The sequence below is a fragment of the Hevea brasiliensis genome, chromosome 2 (genome assembly GCF_030052815.1).
Source record: "Hevea brasiliensis isolate MT/VB/25A 57/8 chromosome 2, ASM3005281v1, whole genome shotgun sequence".
In the NCBI taxonomy this organism is placed as follows: Eukaryota; Viridiplantae; Streptophyta; class Magnoliopsida; order Malpighiales; family Euphorbiaceae; genus Hevea; species Hevea brasiliensis.
This window is the reverse complement of record NC_079494.1, coordinates 93809453-93836980: the sequence shown is the minus strand read 5'-3', so window position 1 is coordinate 93836980 and position 27528 is coordinate 93809453. Positions and strand designations below refer to the sequence as shown.

The following is a 27528-nucleotide window of genomic DNA, read 5'->3' as shown; positions in this document are numbered from 1 at the left end:
TCTGGGTTAACCTGCCTTTTTACCTCGCAGGTTGTTTATCAATATTGTGTAATTTTAATTACTCCTAGAATTTCCGCATGTGTTAGCAGTAATTATTTGAAATTGGTCTGTAATATTATATTCATGTTGGACCTGTAAACTTAATATTTTAAGTCTGTTTGATGGATTGGATGAGGGAGCTGAGCTCCCATTTATTATTATGTTGATGAGTATGTGGAGGGTGAGCTGAGCTCCCCAATGGATTGTTTATTGTGTTTACAGGTCGGGTGAGTCGAAAACTCCCGTTGGAAAGTCCATTTTATGGCCGGACTCTGTCCGTTTGTTTTCTTGATATTGGGCCCAAATGGGCCTTAGAGTTGGGTTAATGAACAGTTAGGCTTACTACGGGCCTCGGGGGCTTTAGGCTGGCCCAGGTCCTAGTCTTGGTCCGCCCATAGGTTGGGTCGTGACAAATGTGGTATCAGAGCTTAGGCTCCAGATTCCTAGGGAAAAGTTGTCTAAAGTGTTGGGAAAAGTCTAATAGGAGTCACATGCGGAAAAATAGGGTCCATATTCGTCTTGCATTGTCGTCTTTGCTTCTAGTTTCTGCTTCATATATTGTGTGTAAATATGAGTCTATAGAGCTGTGCAATGTGCAGTTTTGAATTTTGTGGGCTAATCTTTGCTGAATTTCGGAAAATGCGTAGAAGCGGAGAGCCGCCATCGCACTGAGCAGATGTGCTGACGAGATGTCGGCCACAGATGAGGCGCCGCCCCAGGAGGCGGGGTAGGAGGCCTAGAGCTGCTCAAGTAGAAGAGCGGCTACCCACGCTCAAGAACGATCTTTCATGGCACAGGTCCCATGGACCCCATGGCGCCTACTCTAGATGCAGAGAACCATCGACATGATGGCGCAGTATATGGTCCACCCTCCACAGCAGCAGCAGTCCACCGCACCAAGAGGGGAACCTTACAAACAGATCATAAATTTTAAGAAGTTGGTGCCTGGTACCTATGATGTGTTAGACGATGCATATCGGTTTTTGGATTCTATGACAGCGAGAATTCTGATTGGTGATAGAAGATTGATAGAATGTATGCAGCACGTCAGGGGGCCCATGCCTAGACAATGGATGAGTGACTACGTGTTACCCCGGATGGAGGGTTTGACATGGGCTCAGTTTGTGGAACTTTTTGTCAATCGGTTTGTGCCAGAAAGCTTCAGAGATCAGAAGCAGTGGGCCTTTGAGGCCTTAAGACAGAATGGCAGTGCAGTAGATGAATATGCTCTGCAATTTACGGAATTGAGCGAGATATGCCCCTACAGCAGATATCTCTGAGAGACTATGAAGGTGAAAAGATTCCTAAAGGGGCTTGACAGAGGTATGCGAACCTGCCATGATGTCGGATCAGTCTTTTGATGTGGTGGTTGATCAAGCGCATGATTGAGATTAGCTATCTTGTGGATGACAATGGAAGAGCAAAGAAAAGCAGGCGAGAGGGTTCCTCGGTGTCCCTTCCATGGGTACTCCGGACGGTGGTAGCGAGGTAATTACAGAGGAAAGGGTAGGAGCAAGAGAAGTGGTTTTGAGACACCGACCACGAGGATTCGCACCGAGTGCGGATCAGCGGTGGTACGATTCGCAGTAGTTCTGGTGCAGTTCAGATCCTCCTTGGCACCTTGTGCACAGTGTGGAAGAGGACATTCAGACCTTGTTTGATGGGATCAGAGTATGCTTGGTGTGGCCAACCGGTCACTTTGCTAGAGAATGCCCCATGTTCAATGAGCCACGGATGGGGTCACGGGGTTCATTGCGAATGTTCCTCGGCGATTGTATCCGGTGCTTCCAACATGGCAGCGGCATCGATTCGATGTAGGCCGAGGACAAGGGGCGTGGATTTGGAGGCGGTCGGGAGGTAGAAGTCGATGTCGAGTTACGCCACTCGGGTAGGGTCATGCTCGGGTTTTCACCGTGACCCACTAGGATGCTCAAGCTTCAAATGTAGTTGTGGCGGTATTCTTACAGTCATTCTTATGAGGCTCGTGTTTTGATAGATCCGGTGCTACGCACTCATTTGTCTCCCTGTGTTTGCCATGAGGTTGGGTAGAAACCCTACAACCTTAGAATGCCCTTTGTCGTAGCTACCCCACTTAGTGACAACATAGATGTAGATATGGTTTTTCCGGTAGCCCAAGAGTAGTGGATGGAAAGATCCTCCCAGCAGACTTGGTTCCTCAACCAGAAATGCATTTCGATGAAATCATGGGGATGTATTGGTTGGCAACTCACTATGCCACCTTAGACAGCAGGAACAAAAAGGTGTATTTCCACATACCGATGTGGAAGAGTTTAGTTTTGATGGTGACAGAGCGTGGCTCCATATAATTTGGTGTCGACAATTAGTGCTAGAAAAATGTTGAGGCGTGGATGCCAAGGGTATTTGGCATTGGTGAGAGATACATCCGTAGAAGGTGTCGGCATGGAAAATGTTCTGTTGTCGGAGAATTTATGGATGTCTTCCCGCAGGAGCTTCGGGGTTGCCACGAGAAGGGAATAGAGTTCTGCATTGATGTTATTCCGGTACAAACCCCATCTCTATGCCACCTTACAGGATGGCACAAGGATCTTTGATAGAGTTGAAGGAGCAACTACAGGAGCTTTTGGACAATGGTTTCATACGTCCGAGCACTTCACCCTGGGGTGCTCCTGTTTTATTTGTGAGTAAGAAGGATGGGTCATTGAGGTTGTGTATCGACTACAGCATAATGAACAAGGTATCGTGAAGAACAAGTATCCACTTCCTCGGATCGATGATTTGTTTGATCACTCAAGGAGCTAGATTCTTTTCAAGATAGACTGCGGTCGAGCTACCATCAATTGAGAATCGGGAATGAGGACGTGTCCAAAACGGCTTCGTGACAAGATATGGTCATTATGAGTTCTTGGTGATGTCTTTTGGACTCACTAATGCACCAAAGACCTTCATGGACACGATGAGCAGGGTGTTCAAGCCATTTTTGGACCGCTTTGTCATCGTATTCATAGATGACATTTTGGTATACTCTCGGACGAGGAAGAACACGTGTGGCACTTGAGGATGGTGTTGCGGACTTTGATGGAGCACCGGTATACGCCAAATTTTCAAATGTGAATTTTGGCTAGAAAGCATCTCATTCTTGGGACACGTGGTTTCAAGTGACGGTATTCAAGTGGATCCCAAGAAAATTGAAATCAGAATCGATTGGCTTAGGCCTACAAATCCACCGAGGTGCGAAGTTTTCTGGTTTAGTGGCTACTACAGCGTTTTGTGCAAGATTTCTCCAGATAGCGGCTCCCTAACTAAGTTGACCAGAAGAATGTTCCATTCATTTGGACAGATGATCGTGAGGTGAGTTTCCGAGCTCAAGGAGTGTCTAACCACGCCCTGTGTTGACACTACACGTGAGTGGTGAAGGATACGCCGTGTCTTTGTGACGCCTCCGAGTTGGCCTAGGGTGTGTTTTGATGCAGAATGGAAAGGTAGTGGCTTATGCTTCAAGGCAATGAAGAGGCATGAGCGAACTACCCCACCCATGATTTGGAAATGGCGGTGTAGTCTTTGCACTTAAAATCTGGAGACACTACCATGCGGTGAAGTGTGCGAGATATACACCGACCACAAGAGTTTAAAGTACATCTTCCAAGAGGGATTTAAACTTGAGACAGAGGAGATGGATGGAGCTTCGAAGACTATGATTGCACCATCCGGTACCACCACAGGAAGGCCAATGTTGTGGCGGATGCCTTGAGCGAGAAAATCTTACAGCGGTTTGGCGCACATTTCAGTGAGAGAAAAGACCATTGATTCAGAAGTACATGAGTTGATGGATCAAGGTCTAATCCTAGATCTTTCGGATGAGGGGTATTGTTGGCTCACTTTTGGTGAGGCGGACTTGAGGGACAGAGTTAGAGTTTCCCGGCACAGACCAACAATTGATGAAGATCATAGAAAGAAATCTGACAAGGTGAAGGTGGTGAGTTTGGATTTGCCAATGATGGCGCCCTAGTGCAAGGTTCTAGGATATGTGTGCCCGATGTGTACAAACTCATGAATGAAAAAATGCAAGAGGCACACTATACATCACAAGATTCCACCTGTGTTCCACCAAGATGTACCATGATGTGAAAGATAGCTACTTGGTGGAATGGCATGAAGAGAGACATAGCGGACTTTGTGTCCAAGTGCTTGACTTGTCGAAGGTGAAGTTTGAACACTGAGACCGTCAAGGAAGTGCAAGAGCTCCCTATCCCGAGAATGGAAGTGGGAAATTATTACTATGGATTTTGTGACTGGGTTGTCTCGTACCAAGAGAGGATATGACTCGATCTGGGTAATTGTAGACCGCTTTACCAAATCAGCTCACTTCTTACCTGTAAAGACTACATACTCTGTGGCACAGTATGCGGCTCTACATTCGAGAAATAGTCGATTGCATGGAGTTAAACTTCCATAATATCGACAGAGGGCCCCGATTCACTTCTCGGTTTTGGAGAAAGTTGCAGAGGCACTTGGCACACGATTGAACTTCGATCTGACCTTCCACCCTCGACAGACGGACGATCCGAAAGGACGATCCAAACATCGAAGACATGCTTCGCATGAGTGTCTTGGATTTTGGAGGTCGATGGGATGAGCGACTAGCTCGTGGAGTTTGCCTACAACAACGATTATCACTCCAAAGATAGGGTTGGCACCCTATGAGGCATTATATGGAAGAAAGTGTAGGTCTCCTCGTGTTGGACAGAAATGGGGAAGCGAAAGTGCATGATGTAGACCTAGTGCAAGACACTTGAGGTAGTTCCCTTAATCGAGGAACGATCAAAAACTTTCGATGGCGTAAGAGTTATGCACCCAGACGGAGGGATGTGGAGTTTGCGATGGCGACTATGTATTCCTGAAGGTATCTCAAATCAAGGGAGTCATGAGATTCTGAAAGAAGGGCAAGTTGGCACCTCGGTATATCGGACCTTTTGAGGTTACTGATAGAGTTGGAGCAGTTGCCTACCGGTTAGAGCTACCACCCAACCTTTCTCACGTTCATCCCGTGTTTCACATCTCCATGCTCAGGAAATACATTCCCGATCCTTCTCATGTCATGCAATGGATGTGATAGAGCTAAAAGAAAATTTGACATTTGAGGAGCAGCCTGTAGCCATAGTGGACTACCAAGTGAGACAGTTGAGATCCAAACAGATCCCTATGGTTAAGGTTTTGTGGAGGAGTCAGTCAGTGGAAGAGTGCACCTGGGAGTCAGAGCGGGACATGCGTAGCAAGTACCCTTACTTGTTCAATGCATAATCATATGTTTTATTCTGCCTTGTGTAAAAATTCGAGGACGAATTTTCTATAAGGGGGGAAGAATGTAACACCCCAAATTTTATTATTTATGAGTATTTTTGATATTTTAATTTTATTTAAATTTTAGGAATTTTGTTGAGATGTTTCGGATTTTAAAAATCGGGTTCGATTTTACGAAAATATAAACTTTGATGATTTTTAAAAATTAATTTAAATACCACGTGGCCAAACTAAAAATATATTTGGAGTCTACGTATTTTTCTGAGTTTTAAGGAATTTTTGAATTTTTGGACCTCGTTTTTGGTCCGAGGCGATAAAATTTCAAAATTTTGTATTTCGAATCGAACCGGCCGAATCGAACCAGACCGGATCGGACCGGTCGAATCGAACCGGCTCCCTTTCCTTTTTCTTCTCCCGCGCGCGTCGTCCCTCTCTTTTCTCTTTCTTTTCTCTCTCCTCCCCTCCCCTGCTGGCGTCGCTCCAGATTTCTCGTGTGAATCCGCCACCGTTTGGACCGGGTCATGTGTCTAAAATCATCTACTCGATGAGAGCTTTCCGTAGACACCAAGAACGCCGAAATCCATTGAGCGGTTTGTCCGATTTTTGCTCGGGAAGATTTTAGCCCATTTCGACTTTTGGGCTAGATTTCTCGAAAACCGTGAATCCCACGAGGAAACCGAGGCCACCAACACGCTCCATTCGTCGAGAGCTTCGCAACGACATAAATTTCGAATTTTTCCGACACCGTTTTTCGGTGGGTCCCATGGAACTTCGCAGTGTAATTTCGAGCATTAAATGAGCTTAGAAAATTCTGAAAAATTTATGTGCTAACCCCCGTGTTATGGGCTTCGTGTAGGTATCCTCGATTCGCGGAAATTCGACGATTGGCCAGATGCGCAAATTTGGGCGAACGGACTGTGGCCGGAAAAGTCTCGAATTGGGCGAGGTTTTGGCTAGCCCCATTGTCGACGTCGGCGCGTCCCGAAGTCGGAATCGGCAAAAGTAAACCAGAACCTAGTTTTTACGTAATTTTCTAGTGCTTAAATAGGATTAAAAATCCACAAAATATTCGTGGTAGCTTAGAAAATTACGATTCTTTTTGCAATAGCTTAGTAATATTGCTAAGGACCGCGGGCAAAGTTTTATAATTTTTAGAGCTTGTTTGGGCGCTTTTGCAAAAATGATCAATAATAAGGACTAAATTGAAATTTTGCGTATTGTGATGGATGATTGATTTGATGGGCCCAGGAGGGGCTGTGTGATATGATTGAACTGTTGATGTATGGATTGTGAGTATAGAAGTGCATTTTTAGCCCTTTTGCAGGTTGGGTAGGTCCTAGGTATAGGGGAGACTCTGCCGGATTTTCGACACGACTTAGGACGTAATTGGTCTTTTTCTTTATTTGTATTGAGTCAGATTGTATTAAATAAATGTAATATGATTGTCAGGTGAGCCGGGACAGCCTTCTTCCTCCGCCCAGCCACCACAGTAATTTGTCGTCAAGTCTGTGAGTAAAATATTAATTTTAATTATAATTTCGATATTATTATATGTTCAGCATGCCCATGCATCACTTATATGCATATATTTATGTAGTTAAACTCTAGGCACGATTTATGTTGCATTCATAACTGTTGATGTACCATGGATGTTGTTGTGGTAATTTGGAGCAGTGTGCGTGCGTTGGCGTGCGTGTGATGTGGTGTGGACTATGGAAAGGACGGGGTAGTCACGGCTTGAGTAATTGCGACCCGTTCCTTCGAGGGGTAGTCACGGCTTGAGTAATTCAGGACCCTCGATTTGGTTATTAAGTGGAAGTCCGAGCTTGAGTAATTCGGCACCGTGTTGGATTTAAGAGAGTCAGATAGGGATCAGCTCCCATATGTTATGATTGATACTACAGGGTGTGTGAGTGCTCCAAATTACCTTTTTGATGTTATGATGTGAAAATGTTGTGTATGTTGCATTTCACTCTACAGGTTGCATTAGTTTCAGATAGTTATAGAGATTATAGTTAAGATTGATATTTTACTCTCTTATTCGAAAGCTAACTCCAGTTCAAAAATTTTTACAGCCACAGGAGGATATTTTGTTGCAGGTTAACTCGCCTTTTTACCTCGCAGGTTGTTTATCAATATTGTGTAATTTTAATTACTCCTAGAATTTCCGCATGTGTTAGCAGTAATTATTTGAAATTGGTCTGTAATATTATATTCATGTTGGACCTGTAAACTTAATATTTTAAGTCTGTTTGATGGATTGGATGAGGGAGCTGAGCTCCCATTTATTATTATGTTGATGAGTATGTGGAGGGTGAGCTGAGCTCCCCAATGGATTGTTTATTGTGTTTACAGGTCGGGTGAGTCGAAAACTCCCCGTTGGAAAGTCCATTTTATGGCCGGACTCTATCCGTTTGTTTTCTTGATATTGGGCCCAAATGGGCCTTAGAGTTGGGTTAATGAATAGTTAAGGCTTACTACGGGCCTCGGGGGCTTTAGGCTGGCCCAGGTCCTAGTGCCGGTCCGGCCCATAGGTTGGGTCGTGACAATAAGAATGTGCATAATTTTTTTTATAATTTTTATTTTTACTTTTATATATATTATTATAATTAATAATTATTATTGAGCCTTAATTGCACTAATAGTCCTTGAATTTTAGGAATATTTTCATTTTCATTCTTAAACTTTAATTTATTTAAATAAAATCATTCAACTTAGCTTTTATTGTATGAAAAGTCCTTGAAACTAAAGTCCAGTAAGATTTCCGTCGAATCGCATATGTGTCATGTACAAGTTGGATTTTTTAAATAAAAATAAGCTATGTATAACTAATTTTTTCTCTTTTTATGCATTGCGCGACCTTCCTGAGAGATTGCAATCAATCAATATCATTATAGTGCTTGCGAAGCTCTCTCTAAAACTCCTCCATCTCTTTCTTTTTTTCTCTCCATTTATCTTCTTCCTCTTCTCTTGAAATATATAGAAGAGGGAGATTCTTAGCAGCAGCGTATTCTTATTGAATATCTCAAGGGCATTGAATCAAAAGCAGAGAAAATTATACAAGTGCTTCAGGACAAGCCATAAGATCAATAGAATAAAAAACAATTTCCATTGATACTATACAAAATCTGCAGAGAAGTTTCTTATTGCAATTAGAGAAGAATGAAAAGGAAAACTTTTGAGAGGAAAATAAGCTTTCAAAATGTTAGATGCAATGCAAAAGTAATCACTCCCTTTGTTTTGATGATGAATTGTTACTTGTTTATCAAAAAAAAAAAAAAAAGTGGGTAAGATAAATATTGATATAAGCATTGCGTTGGTGGTAAGCCTACTATGCTTGCTTGATGAGGCGTTTGCGAATGGAAATTTTGTAGATGAAGGTAGCGATGGTGGGGGAGTTGATAGTGAGAGAGAAAGAAGGAGATGGAGAGGGTTTTAGATAGAGATAAGTAATTAACAGAAAAGTTGATTGTTTGCTATAGGATAGGGGAGATAGAAGTGCAAGTGTATTTAAGGGAGGCACAAATTTTATTTTTAATTTAAAAATGTCACATCAAAAATGCCACATAAGCATTTAACTGGGGATGGACCGAATTATAATGAGAAGAACTTTCTCTGCAATAAAAATTAAGTTTAATGATTTTATTTTAATAAATTAAAGTTTAAGAATAGAAATAAAAATACTTTTAAAATTTAGAGATAGTTAGTGTAATTTATATATATATATATATATATAAGTAATTTAATATCAATGCAAAACACCACAACTATATTATCTATTTGGATTTAATCATTAGTATTTATATTAAATTGGCAACGAAAATAGATTCAATTGATAAGATTCAATTATCACTTTTAAGAGATTGAGGGTTCCATTTTTATTAATTGTCTACTATAGTCTTTTAATAATGTTAGTGGCATGCCCTAACTATAGATTGTGGAACCTTCCCTTACATAAATTTTTTTTTTATGAAAAAAAAACCATATTAAATTTGGATACTATATTTTCAATGTTAGTTATCTGGGTTCATTTATATAAATTATTAATTAAACATACAAATTTAAACAAATTCAGATTTGGAGCAATTAATCCAAATTCCGATGAGCGATAATGTGATGACTACAAAAGATGGGCAAGGAGCAGATCTGAAACCCAAAATGTTGTGGGCTGAAAATGGGCCCTGGACATCCAAAGCACACAACAGGGACATTCTAAGATGCGGGGGCCGCGGCGACAGAAGAACCTGAAAAATGAAATGATTAGGCATGGAATTCAGTCCAAGGAGAGGTCCCACTGACAAGAAAATTAGTTTCTTTCTGACTCCAAAGTTTTCACTTAGTTGAAAGAGTCCAAGATTCGATCCCAGCTTGGTTGGGGTCCCCACCGATTCCTGTCCTTTCTTTTTAATTCCTGTTTGTGGCAAAAATTGGAGACAAGAGCAGAGAAGCTTGGGAAAGTGATTGACATATTTATGTATGCCAGGATGGGAAGGAGGGAGGGTGCAGGGTATACCTTAAATGCTTGCTCTAATGTAGCTTCTCATTGGTTCCCAACATTAAGGGAAAGTCTTATTTGGGCAATCAATTTTCCTGGAAATTTGAATAAGCTCTTTGAAGCATAAGTTGTCAGTGCTACCTTCTTGTTTGGAACTAATTTCTAAGTTGTTACCTTTTAAATGTTAAGATTGATTAGTGATAATTATATCATGGAGAGTTCCATACTTTCATTAATGAGATTTTTAATAGAAACTGAGATGTGGGATGAAAGGAATTTATAAGGAAGCTTATTGGTTAGATAAATTTTTTATTTTCGATTAATATGCAAGGCTCGGTCATAGTCGGTTCGATTCCTGAGTTATATTAAATTTGATTGAATTAAATTTAAGATTTGATCCAAATTATTGATTTAATAAATTTAATTGGCCTTGAATTGAATAATAGTGAGGTTGGTTAGCCTCTTGAGGTTCTGAATTAGAATGGGTCAAAATTGATGATTCGAACTATTGATTTTGAACAGATTTAAACTAGATTAAAGGTGACAATTTTAAAGAGTTTTACCCAGATCAAACAATTTTTAAACAGAAATCAAAATCATAAAAAATTAAAATAAAAACCATCTTTAAACCAGATCAAAACCAAAACCGATTAAAATCATTTTAGTTCAATCCAAATCAAATTCACTCCCCTCTCAATAATTGAACCATCAATTTTGATCCAAATCAAATCGATACCCAAGCCTACATAAGCCTACTGCATAATTGAATCAGATTCTTATGCATGATATCAGTGGGATATATTTTCTCCATTTGTGTTTTGTAGTTTAAGATTCTAACCCATTTTCATTTCTTTTTTCTTAAAAAAAAAAATAAAGTAAACCTATTTGCTAATTACAGTAATCTATGAAGATATCTCTTTTCATATTTGTAAAATGTATATAATTTAACTACTAGACTATTAAACCAATGGCATTATTATTTATCTTCAAAGGATGTTCATGGTTGGCTTAGCACATGTTGCTAGTCAAATTTGAAAATTCTTGTGCCCAACTTGACTTGGCCTTCAGATCTTTCTTCAAACACAACTATGTTTTTCTCTACTTTATTTTCACTTTGCTTTCTTTCTTTCCCTCCAATCAAGATTCATTCAAATTCCTTATTTACACACAAAAGTTAACTATAAAGTAAGAGTTTGCATTGTTTGAATAACCAAAACAAAGGAAATTACATTCATAACCTCTATAAAATAAGCTATAACTTGAGAATTATATATATATTGAAATAACGTTAAAATCTGATAAATCTATATTTATATATAAAGTAGATAGATATTTTTAAAAAGATTACATGTAATATTTTTCTTTTTCATATTATTGTTACATGTCATTTTCTATAGCATCGCAACATAGTATTTCCCAAAAGAATTTACCTTGTTTAGTATTTATTATCTTTCATACTTAATTTAATTCTCTTCTAATTTTTTTGGAAGTATAATAATAATAATAATAATAATAATAATAATAATAATAATAATTATTATTATTATTATTATTATTATTATTATCATCTTAATTTTTATGATTTAAATCATTATTTTTTTTAACAATTAATTGTTAAAACTCAATATTTTTATGATTAAATTTGTTATTTATAAATTATTATATTACTTTTTTAATTAATAAAAATAACCATATGATTGAAACAAATTCAAATGATTTCATATTTTTAGTTAATATTACTATATTTTTATTATAAAATTTTTATTAAAAATTTTAAGGGTAAAAAGTTTATTTTATATAAAAAGTAATAAAAAAATAAAAAATAATTAATAAAAAATTTAAAATATTATTTCATTCATTAAAATTATTAATTGATGTATTAATACAGATAATTTTCTAATTAGAAAATAAAGAAGAATTATTATGCTATTTAAATAATAATTAATTCTAATCTAGTTAATTAATTTTCTATTAAAATTTATTTAAATATGTATTACTGTCCATTTCACCTCTTTTTGAAGACAAAAAAGCAAAAGGGTGCTTCTTCTTTTGATTAAGATCTTTAATCTTTGAAATGAAATGGTGGTGGAGTTACAGAACAGAATGAAGGGTGAAGCATTACTCCTTTTCAAGGGGTCCACATGTAATTTTCTTTTTATTTTGTCAAGAAGACAATGGTAACAGTAACAGTGCTGTGAGGAGAAAACTGAGAAAAAGACAAAGACTTAGTCAAAATATCTTTTTTGACCAAAGAAAAAAAAGTGTATTGGACCATCTCCTAATTTATAAATGAGGAATTACTGATGCCTTTGCTATCACTAAAATCTTCTTTTTATTTCCAGTTATTTCCATTGTTTAAAAAAATAAAATCAAATCCACTATTTATAAATATTTTCATCCTGTAATTGTGTGATGCCAGTTTTTTATTTTATTTTCTTATTTTTAATATTCTTCTTATTGACTGAATCAAACCCACTGTTTATGTCACTACTCTCAACATAAGCCATGAACCCTGGGTTCTTTTTTTGTTTATATTATCTCCTCTCCATTACATTTAGAAACCAATTTTTGCATTAGATAAGCAAGATCTAGCCTTGCCCCTTGTATTAATTAATTTCAGTTCAGCTTAATCCAACTAATTGAGAGAGAGTCTCTGCCTTCTTGTTAAAAATTTCATTTTTTTATTTTATTATTATTTATTATTTTCTTTTTAAATAATTACTAGTAAATATTTTTATAAGTGATAATTTCTTCCTTTTCTTTTTTGTTATTTTTTTAATAACTCATATGTGCATGTGTTTATTTGAAATAAATTTTAACCATATATCTCCTCACATTTTTTATTATTATTAATAATAAATTTTGAGTAAGTAAATCATTAAATCTGCGGTTATTAATATATCTTGAATATTTATAGTGTTTTCATTCTATTATTGTAGTTATTTTGTGTGTTTTTTTAGATATTTTACTTTTTAAGGAAGAATACTTTATCAGATGTAAATTTTTTTTTATAATAATTTAAATTTAAAAATTATTTGGTAATGGTTATAAAAATAATCGTAAAATATCATTACATTAAAGAGTGAAATACGAAGCTCACTTATTAATTATTTCAATTATTGTCAATACCATTAAAATTTTTAAATTATTTATATTATTATTTATGAATAATTAATTTTATTTTTATAAAAATATAATATTTTGATTTGTATTTTTTTATACTCTGTTTATATTTAATGGAATATTTTTTTAATTTCTATTAAAAAAATCTAATTAATTTAAACATGCATTAATTGTCACACACTTCCATTTTCATGTTAATGATGATGATTATCCAATGGGCAAAAGTTGGCAAATTGCAGGCCAATTTTATGCTTTGGATACTAAACATCAGCAAATGTCACATTCTAGGAGTGACCTTTCACCATGTCTCCCACCTCATCTTGAATCATAAACATATATTAAAATACACCCTTTATAAATATTAACTCTAATATTTTTAAATTTTTAAGTCTCTAAATTATAAAATAAGTTGAATTTCAACTAATTAACAATTTTAAAATTAAAGTAATTAATGAATCGATATATTAATCAGTTCATTGGTCCTATTAGGTTAACTGATTTAATTTGATAAAAAAAATTAATAATAGATTTTTAAAATTAAACTGAATTAGTTGTAAATGATTAAATTTAATTAAATATAGAAAATTAATATATTTTAAATAAAGTAAAAATAAAAATTATTAATTATAAAATTGTATTAGAATAAAGTTGGGTAATAAAACAATTTTTTTTTTTACTTTATAATCTCTATTCTAAGTGCAACATAATAATTTTTATTAAAAATAATTAAAATATTAAAATTATTTTGACAATAACTTTTATTAAATAACAGATATTAATTTATTATATTAAAATATTTGTGATTTATATTTAACCATGCGTGTATGTGTGTGTATATATATATATATATATATATATATATATATATTAAGATTTAGTTATTGTGTTGTTGTATAATATCTTAATTGAATAAAGTAATATATTTTATTAATTTTATTTACTTATAATTTTTTTAATCATTTATAATAAAAAACAAATATATTAATTTAATATTATTATAATAAATTAAAGAATTAATTTAATTAATTATTAAAAATTAATATATTATAATAATATTTTAAAAATTAATAAAAAATTATCTATAAAAAATTAAATTACAAACCAATATTTAAAAAAAAAAAAAGTAATTAGATAGAAAGGTTTCAAAGTGAAAAAATTATTATTGTTTTTTCCCCCGAGTAGACCCGCAATGATAAAACAAGGCTCTCTCTTCTGTCCTCATTGCCAAGCTAACAATTAACCAAACATTATCACATCTATCCCAACATATATAAATATAGGGAAACTTGGATTCAAGTTGGGTAATAATAATAATAATAATAATAATAATATATGACATAGTTAAGAATAGTAACTAGTTCGATTTTTGTGAGTATTCAATTTTTAATAAGATAAATTTAATTTTGAGGTGAATTTAAATTTTAAAAATATTAATTAAATTTAAATTTAAATAAAATAATTTTTATAGATATTACTCGTTACTATTCCTAGGCATCGAATGATTACTATAGGCTAGGAATAACTTGCAATACTTGTTTTACTTAGTGGGCAACCCACATACAGATCATAAAAGACAAAAGGGAAAAGTCAAAAGAAGGGACTTAGATTATTAGAATTAGATCCTCTTCATATAATACGTGAACACTCCAACAGAATATTATAAAAACATAATATATATTTTATTTCATTTCATTATCAACCAGTAATTTTCTATTTTTATAAATAAAATCTTTATATTATATAATTAGTTTCAAATAAATAATATAAAAAAATACAAAGAAGAAGCCTTTTCTTTGTCTTTCACCATTCATTTGACGTAGGTTAGACGGTCCTCCATAAGCTTATTCTTCTTCATTGGGAGATCCGTTCTTCCATAATGCATAAATAAATCCTTGCTAATTATTTTACTATTTGCTTTCTCCCATACGTAATCTTATTCATTCATCACCACTTTTTGTTTTTGTCTTTTGTTGCAATATTTTTATTTCAATTCACCCAATAATTAAGTCCACATTTTTACCTTTATTTTATATGAAAAATAATTTATAAGCAAGAGGGGTATTCTCGTTTTAGAGTAAAAAAAAAAACTTAAAAATTCCGATAAATTTTACTGTACTATTTACATGATACTCATTTAAAAAAACTAATATTGTCGTGAAATTCCTTGATGTTGGGTCCAACCGAGTTGATGGACTTCTGAAAACCAAAAAAAGGACAAGGGCCGGTGGTGGTTGATAATCTGCTCAAGTAAGTAATTTAGTGATGGATTGAGTATCAGTATAATGAAAGTGAAAGTTTTATTTACATATTTGTTTTTAAAGTTTTACCTTGTTTATATAGTGAATAGGATTAAATCTTGTCCTGATCCTTATCGATTCCTTATTTAAGTTGTAACGATAATTGTCCTCTAATTATACTGAGATTTGGCCGTAATTAAGGGAGTGATTGGTGGGGCATTTTCATTTAGTTCGAGCTCGTAAAGAGGGTACCAATCTCTTCGAGGCAAAGTGCGGCAATCTCGGAGATCTTCGTAAAGCTCGGCCTTCCTAACGACTTGGGATTGATCGTTTGAGCTCTAATATGTTGTGAGCTCGGATAGGCGGGTTGCCGAGCTCCTAGTTTGGTTTTTCGAGTCCTGGCCAATTTCGAACTCTTATGGTCGAGTTCTAGCTAAGTCTGTTTACTTAGCCTTCTATATCACTTTTAATAACTTAAGTGATATTCAAAATTGAGATAAAGTGCATTGAGAAATAACTATTTAATTGCTGAACACATCTTTAATGGATGAGTCTAATCATTTTAAGCTATTGATTAATTTAAATTAAATTATTCAACTCATTATATAAAAAAATTTAATTAAATTTAAATCAATGTATAGATTGCAAATAGTTTTGAATTAAAATGTTAATTTTATAAAAAAAAATAATTTGTATTAATTTTATTGTTAAATTGAAATTTAAATTAATTGAGTTGATTTAAATGAATTATCTTTGAACTAGTCATGCGACTTATTAGATTGATCCATAATTGAACTCTAAATTCTATAAATCATTCAAAATTCAAATATTTTTTTTTTATATAGATAAACAATTGCATATAATTTTGAATGGAACAAATTTGAATATTATTATTTGATTATCACATACTAAAAAATAAAAAAAAGATGGATAATGAATATTGATTCATGTGTTCTATTTTCATTGATTGATTAATATTAGTAGTTATTGTCTTTTGTTGCAATATTTTCCAATCCACTAATAATATGATTATATTCATATGTGAATTATTTAATGATTAAATATTTACATTGAGATGTATGCAGAATTAATTGAAATGTATATATAAAATATATAAATTTAGCTATATGTAAATATTTAATTTAACTATTGCTAAGGTTATTTTCATATGAATTTAAAGTCTCTGGTTAAAATTAATCTTAATGATTTTTTCTTCAAATCTAGTTATAACTAAGCTACTATTATTACCATTAATTTATCTACATTTCAACATAATAATTATTGACATAATCCTATTAGGTAAGCATTTTAATTGATTGAAGATGAACAAAGTCAGTTGATTAAGAGTGATTAGATTAATGATATATAATTAAAGTCATTAGTTAGAGAAAAGGGTGTGCAGATTAATGGTTTAATACCCAATTGTGTTAACAAAACCTAAATTAAATTAGAAGGGTAATTAGTAGATTAATTAGGAGTGTAATTAACAAACTGAAGAGGGTGAACTTGAAAATGGGTCAAGCAGTATAGAAAAGAGTTGGTTATAACATCTTTCACATTCAAAGGGTAGAGTTAACAGGTGTTAGGCACCTATGGAGCTTGACACCCCAACGTTACACATATTTGCCATAAAAACTACAACTGACATTAATAATTGGTGAATTTTAAAGTAGGGTACAGAATCAACTGCAACTCTATCCCTTGAATCCCTTTAACTCCAACCAATAAGCTCAACACTATTTGCACAGCATACCCACATGGCACTCTGTGATTGGGTGGAGTACAAGAGCCAATGGTCGGAACCCAGATGGTGCTTTTTGAGGGAACACAATAGCCCAGTCCAAAACAAGGAATGATTAGTTAAATACCACTGTAGAATCAAAGGGAAGGTAAATGTGTAAGCTTTTATGTTGAGAGAGATCTCTCTCTGTCTCTGTGGTGTTTTCTCTTTTTTTTTTTTCTTCATTCTTCAAAGATTCCATCCATTGGTCCCCCCACCATTCCACAATCATCTCCTTTTAACCTTGCTTTGTTTTCTTGCAGAGGACTTGGAAATATGATATGGTAGAATAATATTCTGCTTTTTGTAATTTTCTCCAAATCAATTAAACATCATCATATCATTTTGCGCTAAAACAAAACAAGGAGGAGAGAGGAGGAGGAGGGCATTGATAGAAAGGTGTTTTAGCATCTTTTTTCTTAGACTGGAGAAGTGGGTCATTGCCATTTTGGTTGAATTGAACAGAAAGAGAAAAGAAAACAAGATTTGATTAAGGATTTGGGTGTTTGGGTCTGGGACTAGGTCGGCGTCTGGTTGTTGGTGGAGGTGGTGGTGGGTCTTGTTCATATCATCATCTTAGCCTTGACTCCATAATCAATCAGGTAATCATTTTTAATCACTCTCTCTCTCTATCTGGTGTTAGCGTTAACTCCTTTTTGTTTTCTGTCCCTCAAATTTTGAAGATTTTTCAATGTATGTCTGACATCCATATCTTCCCTGACAATTTAAAGTACCTACCTTTAGTTTTATTGCATAATTCGTTTATCATGAAATTTTTGGTAGTTTAAAATTTGAAACTTGGCTGTTTGCTGGTTTTCTTTTAATTCTCAATAATTTCATATTTTCTTTCTGTTCTCTTTTTCCCCTCAAATATCGAATTCTTTATCACTGGATCTTGATGGAATATATGAGCTTGCATATTTATTTCTAAATTTGTGAATTTTACTCTTTTCATTTGATTAGTTTCATCCACAAAACGTCATGAAATTGGAATGTTGTCTCTTATCTTATTATGGCTTACTTCCTTTTTTCAGGTAAATATGCTAACAAAATTGGAAATTGGTTTAATCATTATTACTGCCTCCTGATTTTTGAAACTTATCTATTTTAATTTTATACACACAGACACGCACACACACTTATGCATGTTTGGATGAACTCATTTGGTTGGAAATAAGGATGAGTTGGGTTGAGCGTATCTATGGAATTTGTATCCTTTCTTTTTGTACATGGATGAAATCACTGGATTGGAAAATCTTAAGGGAAAAGTTGTTGCTTTGTTCCTAAATCTTTTTCTGGTAACTGAGAATATACTATTTGAATTATTTGTTTCTGTTCTGTTTTCTGGTGATCCCAAAACTCTGTTAAGCTGTTAAGACCAACAGTTTTGTTAGAGTTAGTTGAGTGGAAGTTTTGATTTTCTAGCTTGTGTAAGACAATAATTTATTGCAACTGTAACCTTCGTTTTTCCTTTTTTCAACATCTACTTTTCAACTATAAAATTTGCAAACTGAAGAGAGTTTTCCCTTCAGCACATATGTTTTTAGTCATATTATTGGGGCATATCTGATTGAATCATGTACTTTTTTTTGTTCTTTTTCTGTAAACCTATCAGGAATTCGGCCATAGCCAACACCTTGACTGCAAGCTGTCCAGACTTTTGGCCAAAATTTTCAGAACATGGCTGGGATTGATGACAATGTTGCTATAATTGGGGATTGGGTGCCTCCCAGTCCAAGCCCAAGAGCATTTTTCTCAGCAATTTTAGGTGATGATATCAGCTCAAGAACAATCCCAGAACCTTCTCGAGATATTAGAACTGAAGGGCTCTTTCTGGGATCACTAGAGCACAATACAACAGGAAATACTGACAAAAAGGACGCAACACAAACTGGTGGTGCTCAGTTTACAGAACTAGCTCCATTTTCTGAGCAGAAATCCAGCTCACGAGGAGGTCTCGTAGAAAGAATGGCAGCCAGAGCAGGATTTAATGCTCCCAGGTTGAATACAGAAAGTATTAGGTCTTCTGACCTTTCACTGAACCCGGAGATTCATTCTCCTTACTTAACAATACAACCAGGTCTCAGCCCAACAACTTTGTTAGATTCTCCCGTATTCCTTTCAAATTCTTTGGTAAGTTTAGAATCTTGAAATTCCTAGGCATCATTTTGTTTATCCCTTTTAACTTTTGAAGTATTATTTAGTGATGAATTGAATGTAAGAGATAGTAACAAGCTCTAAAGCTTTGTAAGTTGCAACAAAACATACTAGAATAAGGAGCTTGCCAAAAACAATAAGTAGATATTAAACAACAGATAATCTAATCTAAGAAAAGCACTTAAAATTGGAAAGCATATGCCAGGTCAATGGATTAAATCAATTCATGATTCTGGTTAGCCTTTGCAGAAACATAATCAATTATGTCTGTGATTTCTTATCTTTGCTAGAGTTCATTATTGATAACCAAAGTAGAATTTCTGCATGCTGGGTGATTTTTCTTCTTTTCCATTCTCCTACATGCTTCACAGATTAGTCTATATGTCTTAAATTTGTAGGTTGCATGACATTAACTACTTACCTATGCAAACTTAACAAATCAAGGGGCTGTTTTGATAACCGGGAAATTACTTTGGACAATTGTTAATTCTTTAAATTCACACTTCCATAGATTGTCACTGTCTCATTTTTATGTCTACATATTTTGAACTGAGAACTTGTCAAGTTTGAAGGAAATTTGAAAAACAGATCCAGAGATCCTCTTATTCAAAGACACATTTATTAAGATATTGCTGGTGTAAAACAATTTCTGTGGCCTTCAGTCTGAAATGTAAAATAGTATCCTGCATTTATGCTTGATTTGAAAGTAGGTTGGCAGTCTGAAATATAAGCAATGTTGTTCTGCAACAGAGGAAAAAGTGAAATAAAATTGCTTATTCTTATATTTCAACTCATTAAATGAGTTGTACCCAGGTTGTTCTGCTTTATCATAAGTAGATTTCAACTCATCAGTGTCTTGGATCACTATACTTTTGCTATGGTGAAATCATATTACTTAAATGATAGTAGTTGTTCTGCGATGTACTAAATGTTTCTTCTGTACTATCACTCAGGCACAACCATCTCCAACAACTGGAAAATTCTCATTTGTCGCAAATGTGAACAGTAAGAACTCCACAGTGGTTTCTGAACCAGTTGATAGAAGTAAAGATAATTTCTTCGAAGACATCAATGCATCTTCATTTGCATTCAAGCCTGTACCAGACTCGGGATCGTCTTTTTTCCTTGGTGCAACAAGCAAAGTAAGTATATATCTAAGTCTTGCTTTTTGACAGCATGGCTGCAATTATAATTAGCAAATATAAATTCACACATGAAGATTTTGGTTTCTATCCTTTGTTTTTTTTTTTTTTATAAAAAAGATTTTTAGTAAATTTCAAATACTAAAACTGCACATCTAATAAATAAAGTTAATATTGTGTAAATGAAATGGTTCAACAGTTAGTTTTATAAGCAATGTTTCCCTTCTGAGAATAGATGATTTTATTCGTTCTTCTGCAGCAATCCTTTCCCAGTATTGAGGTTTCAGTTCAATCTGAAAATTCTCTTCAGTCTCGTGGTGTAGAACCAACCAAAGTCCAGTCTCAAAATAGGAACACTCTTCGTTTTCCAGTGGACTTCTCCAGATCAGTAACTGAAAAGGATAATGGGGGTAACTCTGTGATGACAGATAGAAGGTTCTTTGATACTGTTGGTGGTAGTGCTGAAAATTCCCCACCACTTGATGAGCAACAAGATGAAGGAGACCAAATAGCCAGTGGAGATTCCATGGCTGGTGGTGGCTGTGGCACACCATCTGAAGATGGATATAACTGGAGAAAATATGGACAGAAACAAGTAAAGGGTAGTGAGTATCCAAGGAGTTATTACAAATGCACACATCCAAATTGCCCAGTTAAGAAGAAAGTGGAGCGCTCTCATGAGGGCCACATAACAGAGATCATATACAAGGGGGCTCACAACCATCCCAAACCTCCACCCAACCGGCGGGCAGCTATTGGATCATTAAATCCAGTAATGGATGTACAACTAGATGTCGCTGATCAAACTGGACTCCAGAGTGGTACAGATAATGATCCTGTTTGGGCAAGTACACAAAAGGGAACTGCTGCTGGAACTCCTGATTGGAGGCATGACAATGTTGAGGTGACATCTTCAGCTTCTGTAGGCCCTGAATTTGGCAATGCAGCTTCCTCAGTGCAGGTTCAGAATGGCAATCACTTTGAATCAGGTGATGCTGTTGATGCCTCATCGACCTTTTCTAACGATGAAGATGAAGATGATCAGGCTACACATGGAAGCGTGGGTTGTGATGGTGAAGGAGATGAATCCGAGTCAAAAAGAAGGTTAATGCCCCATTTATTTTTATTTTTTAAAATTAATGAAGCCCAAGAATTAACTTGACATTACTTACTATTAAGGGTAATAATGTAAACTTGTTTGACAATCTAGGAAAATTGAAACTTACCCTACTGACATGGGAGGAGCTACCAGAGCTATTAGGGAGCCTAGAGTTGTTGTCCAGACTACAAGTGAAGTAGATATCCTTGATGATGGATATCGCTGGCGCAAGTATGGACAGAAAGTCGTGAAAGGAAATCCAAATCCCAGGTGATTAAACACCTTCTTTGTGCAGCTCTGCCCCTCTCTCTCCCTCTCCACTTTTGGTTGCAGGGAAGGAAATTTAAAACTGAATATTTGTTGTTCAATTGCAGGAGTTATTACAAGTGTACTAATGCAGGCTGCACAGTGAGGAAGCATGTGGAAAGGGCATCACATGACCTTAAGTCAGTGATCACTACATACGAAGGGAAGCACAATCATGATGTTCCTGCTGCTCGTAATAGCAGCCATGTCAACTCTGGCACCTCTAGTACGGGAACTGCACAAGCTGGTTCAGCTGTTCAAACCCATGTTCACAGACCTGAACCATCACAAGTTCACAACAGCATGTCTAGGTTTGAGAGGTCTGCTGCATATGGATCCTTCAGCTTCCCAGGAAGGCAGCAGCTGGGGCCAACCCCAAGCTTCTCTTTTGGCATGAATCAACCAGGCTTGGCCAATCTGGCAATGGCTGGATTGGGTCCTGGCCAACCTAGGATGACTGTTATGCCTGTCCACCCTTATTTAGCACAGCAATGTCCGATGAACGAAATGGGGTTCATGTTGCCCAAAGGAGAACCTAAGGTTGAGCCTATGTCAGAACCAAGTCTGAATCTATCCAACAATCCATCAATGTATCAGCAAATCATGAGTAGGCTGCCGCTTGGACCGCAGATGTAAATTTTTTTTTTTCGGTTTCCTTTCTTCCTCTACAAATGTTAAATTTATTATTGGTATTATTAATTTTACTTTTGTTGCAAGGAAAATAGAAATATTTACTTGGTTATATATAGATTAACATTTCATTATTTCGTCTTCCTCTTGATGCCTTACTTTAAATATAAAATTTTTTATGTAAACATATTTTTGCGTATTGTTTCACATATACATTTGCATTTGAAAAAAAAAAAATATTTGAGCTTATATATATATATATATATATATGTATATGAGAAAGCCAATTTTATAAAGCTTAAGAAACAGGCAAATCACTCTAGTACAAAGAGAGTAGCTGGGGCGGGAGAACATCATGAACAAAGAGATCAACATCCTGTCTAGAGCAAACTAAGCAATGCCATGAGCAAAAGCATTTCCATCTCGATAAGAGAATGAGAAGCTGCACAAAGGAATGAGCTCGCTGAACACAATCCTCAGCTATCTGGAGAAAAGGGGCGTGACCTAGCTGTTGGCGGAGGAGAGCACTATGAAGTGTCTTTGAACCCGTTTCAGCAACAATCCTTTGGAAACCATTCTGCAGAGCAAAATCAAGACCAAAAACACGACGCAATGAATTCTGCCATCTCCACACTCTGCACACTTGAAAATTGCTTTGACCAAGCAGCAATAAGCACCCCCTCCACATTCCGGACAGCAACACCAGCACCCATTTGCCCGGCAGAAGAAATGAAAGCTGCATCCACATCAACGTAACAAGCCATCTGCGGGCGGCACCCAACGACACTCCCTTGCGCCATCTGATACCAGGGACAACTGAAAGGCTGCATTACCACCCATCTCCGCATAGAAAGCATTGAAATCTGCAATTACTAAGGCAAGCTCGCGGTGCTCTTGCTGCATCACCAATTTATTTCGCCCTCGCCAAAGCACCCATAGAAGAACTACCATTCGAACCACAGATTCCCTATCAGCAACTTGAACTAGCCTGCAAAACCATCGCCCCAGCTAAGTTTCATCAAAATCATCAATCCTGACACCCCAAATTGTCAACCATAAGCCTCTAGCCCAAGCACAATCACGAATCGCATGAAGCAGAGTTTCCGCATCAGCACCACACCGCAAGCATTCAGAAGAAGAAACATCCTTCTCACACAGATGACTATGACATGGTAAATCATGTTATTTGAGCTTTTAGTCCTTCCATGTAAATATTATTTTGATTGTGTAGAAGGGGAAAAAATTTTCATCAACTTACATTTACAGTGTATGCTTACAGTGTATGCCAAACTTTAATCTTTATGTAAATCTTATTTTCCAAGATATAATGTTGGAAATAGGATTACTCACAAGCCTGCTCCAAAATAAATCTTGTGTTCTTAAATATTTGTATGCATACAGAATTGTTTTTCTAAATCTAGTGTTCTGAGTCATAGCATAATTTTTCTAAGTCACACCAGAAAGAATGAATCTAAGAACTTGTAGGAATAATAAAAAGTTTTACGAGCCACAAAACAGCAATGCATATGTAAACCAACTGAAGTCTAATACATTTGAATTTTTCAACTTGAACTAACAATAACGGAGTACTCTCATATCACTTGTAATGCCAGCAAAACTCATGAGGCTAAAGAAACCAAAATAACTGAAGCAAACATAATAGGATCTAATTCATCCTCCTAATGAGCTCGTTGATGTAATCCTCGCGATTTCCAGCATCACCACCCTCCACATAATGGTTTCTCTTCTTCTTCAAACCTCCAGATGGTGCACTCAGTTTAAATGGCCATAGAAAGTTATTTGCCTCCTTGAAATGAGGCCCCACAGTCATGATCTCATGAATCAAATCTTCCATGCAAATAATTCCAAAATTTCCCAAAGCCTGCAGATACAGAAAGTGATACATCATCAACACCAAGGCATACACGAGCATTGAAGATGTAAATGAACCAATCAATATCAAGCTACCTGTTCAATGATGGAATTATCAGTGAGAGCAATCCTCTGCTTGTTCAGCTTCCCATAACCCCTCTTATAGATCAACTCCCGCACACTTTTAAGATTAGGATATCTACCAAAATAAATAAATAAATAAATTAAAATTTATATCAAAATAAATGCTTCATAAACTTAGGCATGTATATTTGTTTTTAGGAAGTGATTATTCATGCTGTGCTGGCATATATATAAAAAATAAAAAACTTTATTTATCCAAGAACTGGTCTTCCAGTGGTAATGACAAGAACTCTGAGGGGTTACAAAATGGTGAAGAATCTATAAGTCAATTTGCTTCAAATATGTAATGGATAATCTGACTTACCCATATGTCACATATGGCTCAACCTTATGCAGCATGTTCATGGTTGCTTTATTCACTTTGAGAAACACGCCATTAAATATCTGTCACAGAAATTTAAAGATTTAAGACACTTCAAGAATATACATGGGATTCGAATATCAAGCACCCACATCAGAGGGACAACTGCTTAAAAGAACATTTTATTTTATTCTAACTTTTATTTATAATAGCAAATGCCAGTAAATATTACTTGTCTAAGACGCAGAAGTTGCAAAATTTTCCTTGTCTTTGGATCCATTGCATTGATACTGTAAAGGAAAAATAAGGAATTTTTAGGGTTAAAAATGCCATCATTTAATACACAAATTTGATCATGTATATACCAAGGATAGAAGGATACTTCCATAAATCTGTTTCAGAAGTGAAAACTTCATAAGCTTACCCACGAATGCGAATAATGAATACTAGCTTGGCTTCTGGTTCAACGTAAAATCCTCCTTTCAATTTGGCCTCCCTTTTCAAATTTATCAACTCTCTTTCCTATAAGATATATCCAGTGGGAAAAACATCATAACAAAAATATAAAAAGTGAAAGCGAAAATTCATTCACAGAACAGTGAACAGATAAACTACTTCAGTTACACATTAAGTTTTGTTGCTTACCTGTTCTCTGTATTCTTTTCCATATTGCTCAGCCCTTTTGAAGATTATTTTTCTATTTTCAGCATTTTTTTCCTTCTTTGTCTTTAATTCCTGGATCTTCAACAAAGCCCAATCTTCACTTCTCTTCCTTTTCTTTAACACAGATTCAGGGATAAAAGCTGCTGTCTTAATTTCTTCAGCCATTTCTACTCAAAAAAACAAAAACACACCAAGATGACAAAATTAAAACCCAGAAAAACATAATTAACTCAATACATTAAAGAATAAAGACACAGAAGACATTTTTCTGTTCTTTCAAAAAACATAGGGCCATCAATCATAAAACTGGATAAGACCATAAACCGTGCAACCTTCCTCAATCAGTGATGCAACAGGGGTAAATAATGTAAGCTTTATGATTCACTCATGCACAATTATCCATATAGTACACATTCAAGTCCCTAGGTCTCAAAAACTCAAACACTATGTTTGGATCATGGTTTGGGATGGTTTCATATTATATTGTATGATTACTCTACATGTTTGGGAAGATTGTTCCTAAAAAATGGTGATTTGGAATTATAAACTTTTCAAACCACCAAATTGGTGGTTTGGCATGGTTTAAAATTTTTATTTTCCCATTTTATCTTTATACAATATATAAAATTCCAATTTTGTAGCCTTAATGTTATATATTTATAAAACATATTTAGTGATTAATTAAAACAATAAATTGTGTCTTTAATTATTATTATAATAATATTATTTATAAGTTACTATTTTATTTAAATAAATATTTTTAAATCATTTATATATTTAAAACAGTAATAAAGAATATTTTAGTAATATTTATATTTATTTTATCATTTCATATCATCTATCCAAATAAGAGAAGGTTACTAAACCATCTTATACCATACTATCTTTCTTAACATATTAACCATAAAAACCATACAATATAATACGATACATTAATAATCCATGCTGCACTCAATTCAAACAGGGATAAAGCAAGTTTGTCAACAAAAACCAGAGGAAATTAAAACCATTTCACATTTCATAAGTTAACCATGGACAAACTATGAAAAGGCTAGCCAAGAAAACAAACTGGCCCATAAAAAAAATTTAAAAACGAAAAAAAAAAAAAGAATAAAAGAACCATTTTACAAACCACACCTTAAAGCAAGATCAACTTTGCTTTAAATCACAAGAAATAACTTCAAAGTTCAACCATCCAAATCCATATGGTCTAAAACTCTATGACAATGGAACAAAGCGAGAATTTCAGATTAGTAAAGTTGAAATAAATCTTAATAATCATTTCCTGGCTTAGAAATCTGACCTAAATCTTAATAATCATTTCCTGGCTTAGAAATCTGACCTAGTTAACATCAGAAAACTAGGGCTCAAAAACGCTATTGTATTCCAAGAATTTACTGTCTTAATAATTCTAAACATCAAACTAGTGACCCCATTAAAAGCATTGAGAAAATATAGCCATATCAAACGGATTCATTAAGAAAATAACCTAATAATAGCTAACAACTCGGTGAAGAATTTCACATAATTATTGAGAAAACTGAAGAAAAAAATATTAAATGAAAACCCATTACAAAGATCAAACGAGGAATATAGATAAAAGAGTATAGCAATTGATAGTTTAATCTTGCCTCCTTGAAGCAGCGAGCTGATCAGCAGCCAACGAAGAAGAGACGCAAATGATTCAGAACTTTGAGGGGGATTATAAATAGTACATAAATGACATATTTGTCCTGCCTTAAGTGACACCGTATAGCTAACTTTGGAGGGCTGTTGTGGTCATTTCAGATAAAACTAGGTTTTCCTTGCGATGAGCCGCTAGCGGCAGGACCTACAATCAATATATATATATATATATATATATATATATATATATATATATATATATATATATATATATATATATTTTTTTTTTTTTAAATCGGAAACGTAAAACCTGATAATATAAAAGAAATTGAATAAAAATCATATACCGTAATCCCGAAGATGAAATCATGTTCAGTTTTCTATTACATGATTCAATTTATTTTAAATTAATTAAATAATAATGTAATAAATTTCTATATATTTAAATTGAATACTTAAATTTATTACTAAATTTTATAAAAAAAATTCCTGCAGCTGTTTAAATTTTTGAAATGCCTTTTAATATATTTTAACTCTTATAAAATGAAATAATTTTAATTTTATTGATACAGTAAAATAATATGTTAATTATGATTAAAAAAATATCTTAATTTTTTTTAAAAGATTATGTTAT

At 34.7% G+C, this 27528-nt stretch overlaps 2 protein-coding genes across 3 annotated transcripts; one reads left to right on the top strand and one right to left on the bottom strand.

Annotated features, from left to right (window-relative positions):
• The first annotated feature begins 17083 nt into the window (after positions 1 to 17083).
• LOC110663324 (probable WRKY transcription factor 2) lies at positions 17084 to 22422 on the top strand. The gene is made up of 6 exons (XM_021822580.2): positions 17084 to 17556; positions 18570 to 19087; positions 20065 to 20253; positions 20513 to 21357; positions 21464 to 21622; positions 21727 to 22422. Exons 2-6 carry the CDS (start codon positions 18635 to 18637, stop codon positions 22292 to 22294), a joined length of 2214 nt encoding a protein of 737 aa, XP_021678272.2. The 5' UTR covers positions 17084 to 17556; positions 18570 to 18634; the 3' UTR covers positions 22295 to 22422.
• Positions 22423 to 23751: 1329 nt separating this feature from the next.
• On the bottom strand, positions 23752 to 27072 carry LOC110663325 (60S ribosomal protein L7-2). 2 transcript variants are annotated; one of them, XM_021822583.2, is made up of 7 exons: positions 26900 to 27072; positions 25251 to 25438; positions 25030 to 25127; positions 24838 to 24895; positions 24609 to 24688; positions 24257 to 24359; positions 23752 to 24170 (listed from the first exon to the last, which is right to left on the bottom strand). In XM_021822583.2, exons 2-7 carry the CDS (start codon positions 25431 to 25433, stop codon positions 23955 to 23957), a joined length of 738 nt encoding a protein of 245 aa, XP_021678275.2. In that variant the 5' UTR covers positions 25434 to 25438; positions 26900 to 27072; the 3' UTR covers positions 23752 to 23954. The 2 variants fall into 2 exon arrangements, with proteins under 2 accessions (XP_021678275.2, XP_021678274.2); XM_021822582.2 differs by having other exon boundaries at positions 25251 to 25435; positions 26900 to 27053.
• Positions 27073 to 27528: the final 456 nt, after the last annotated feature.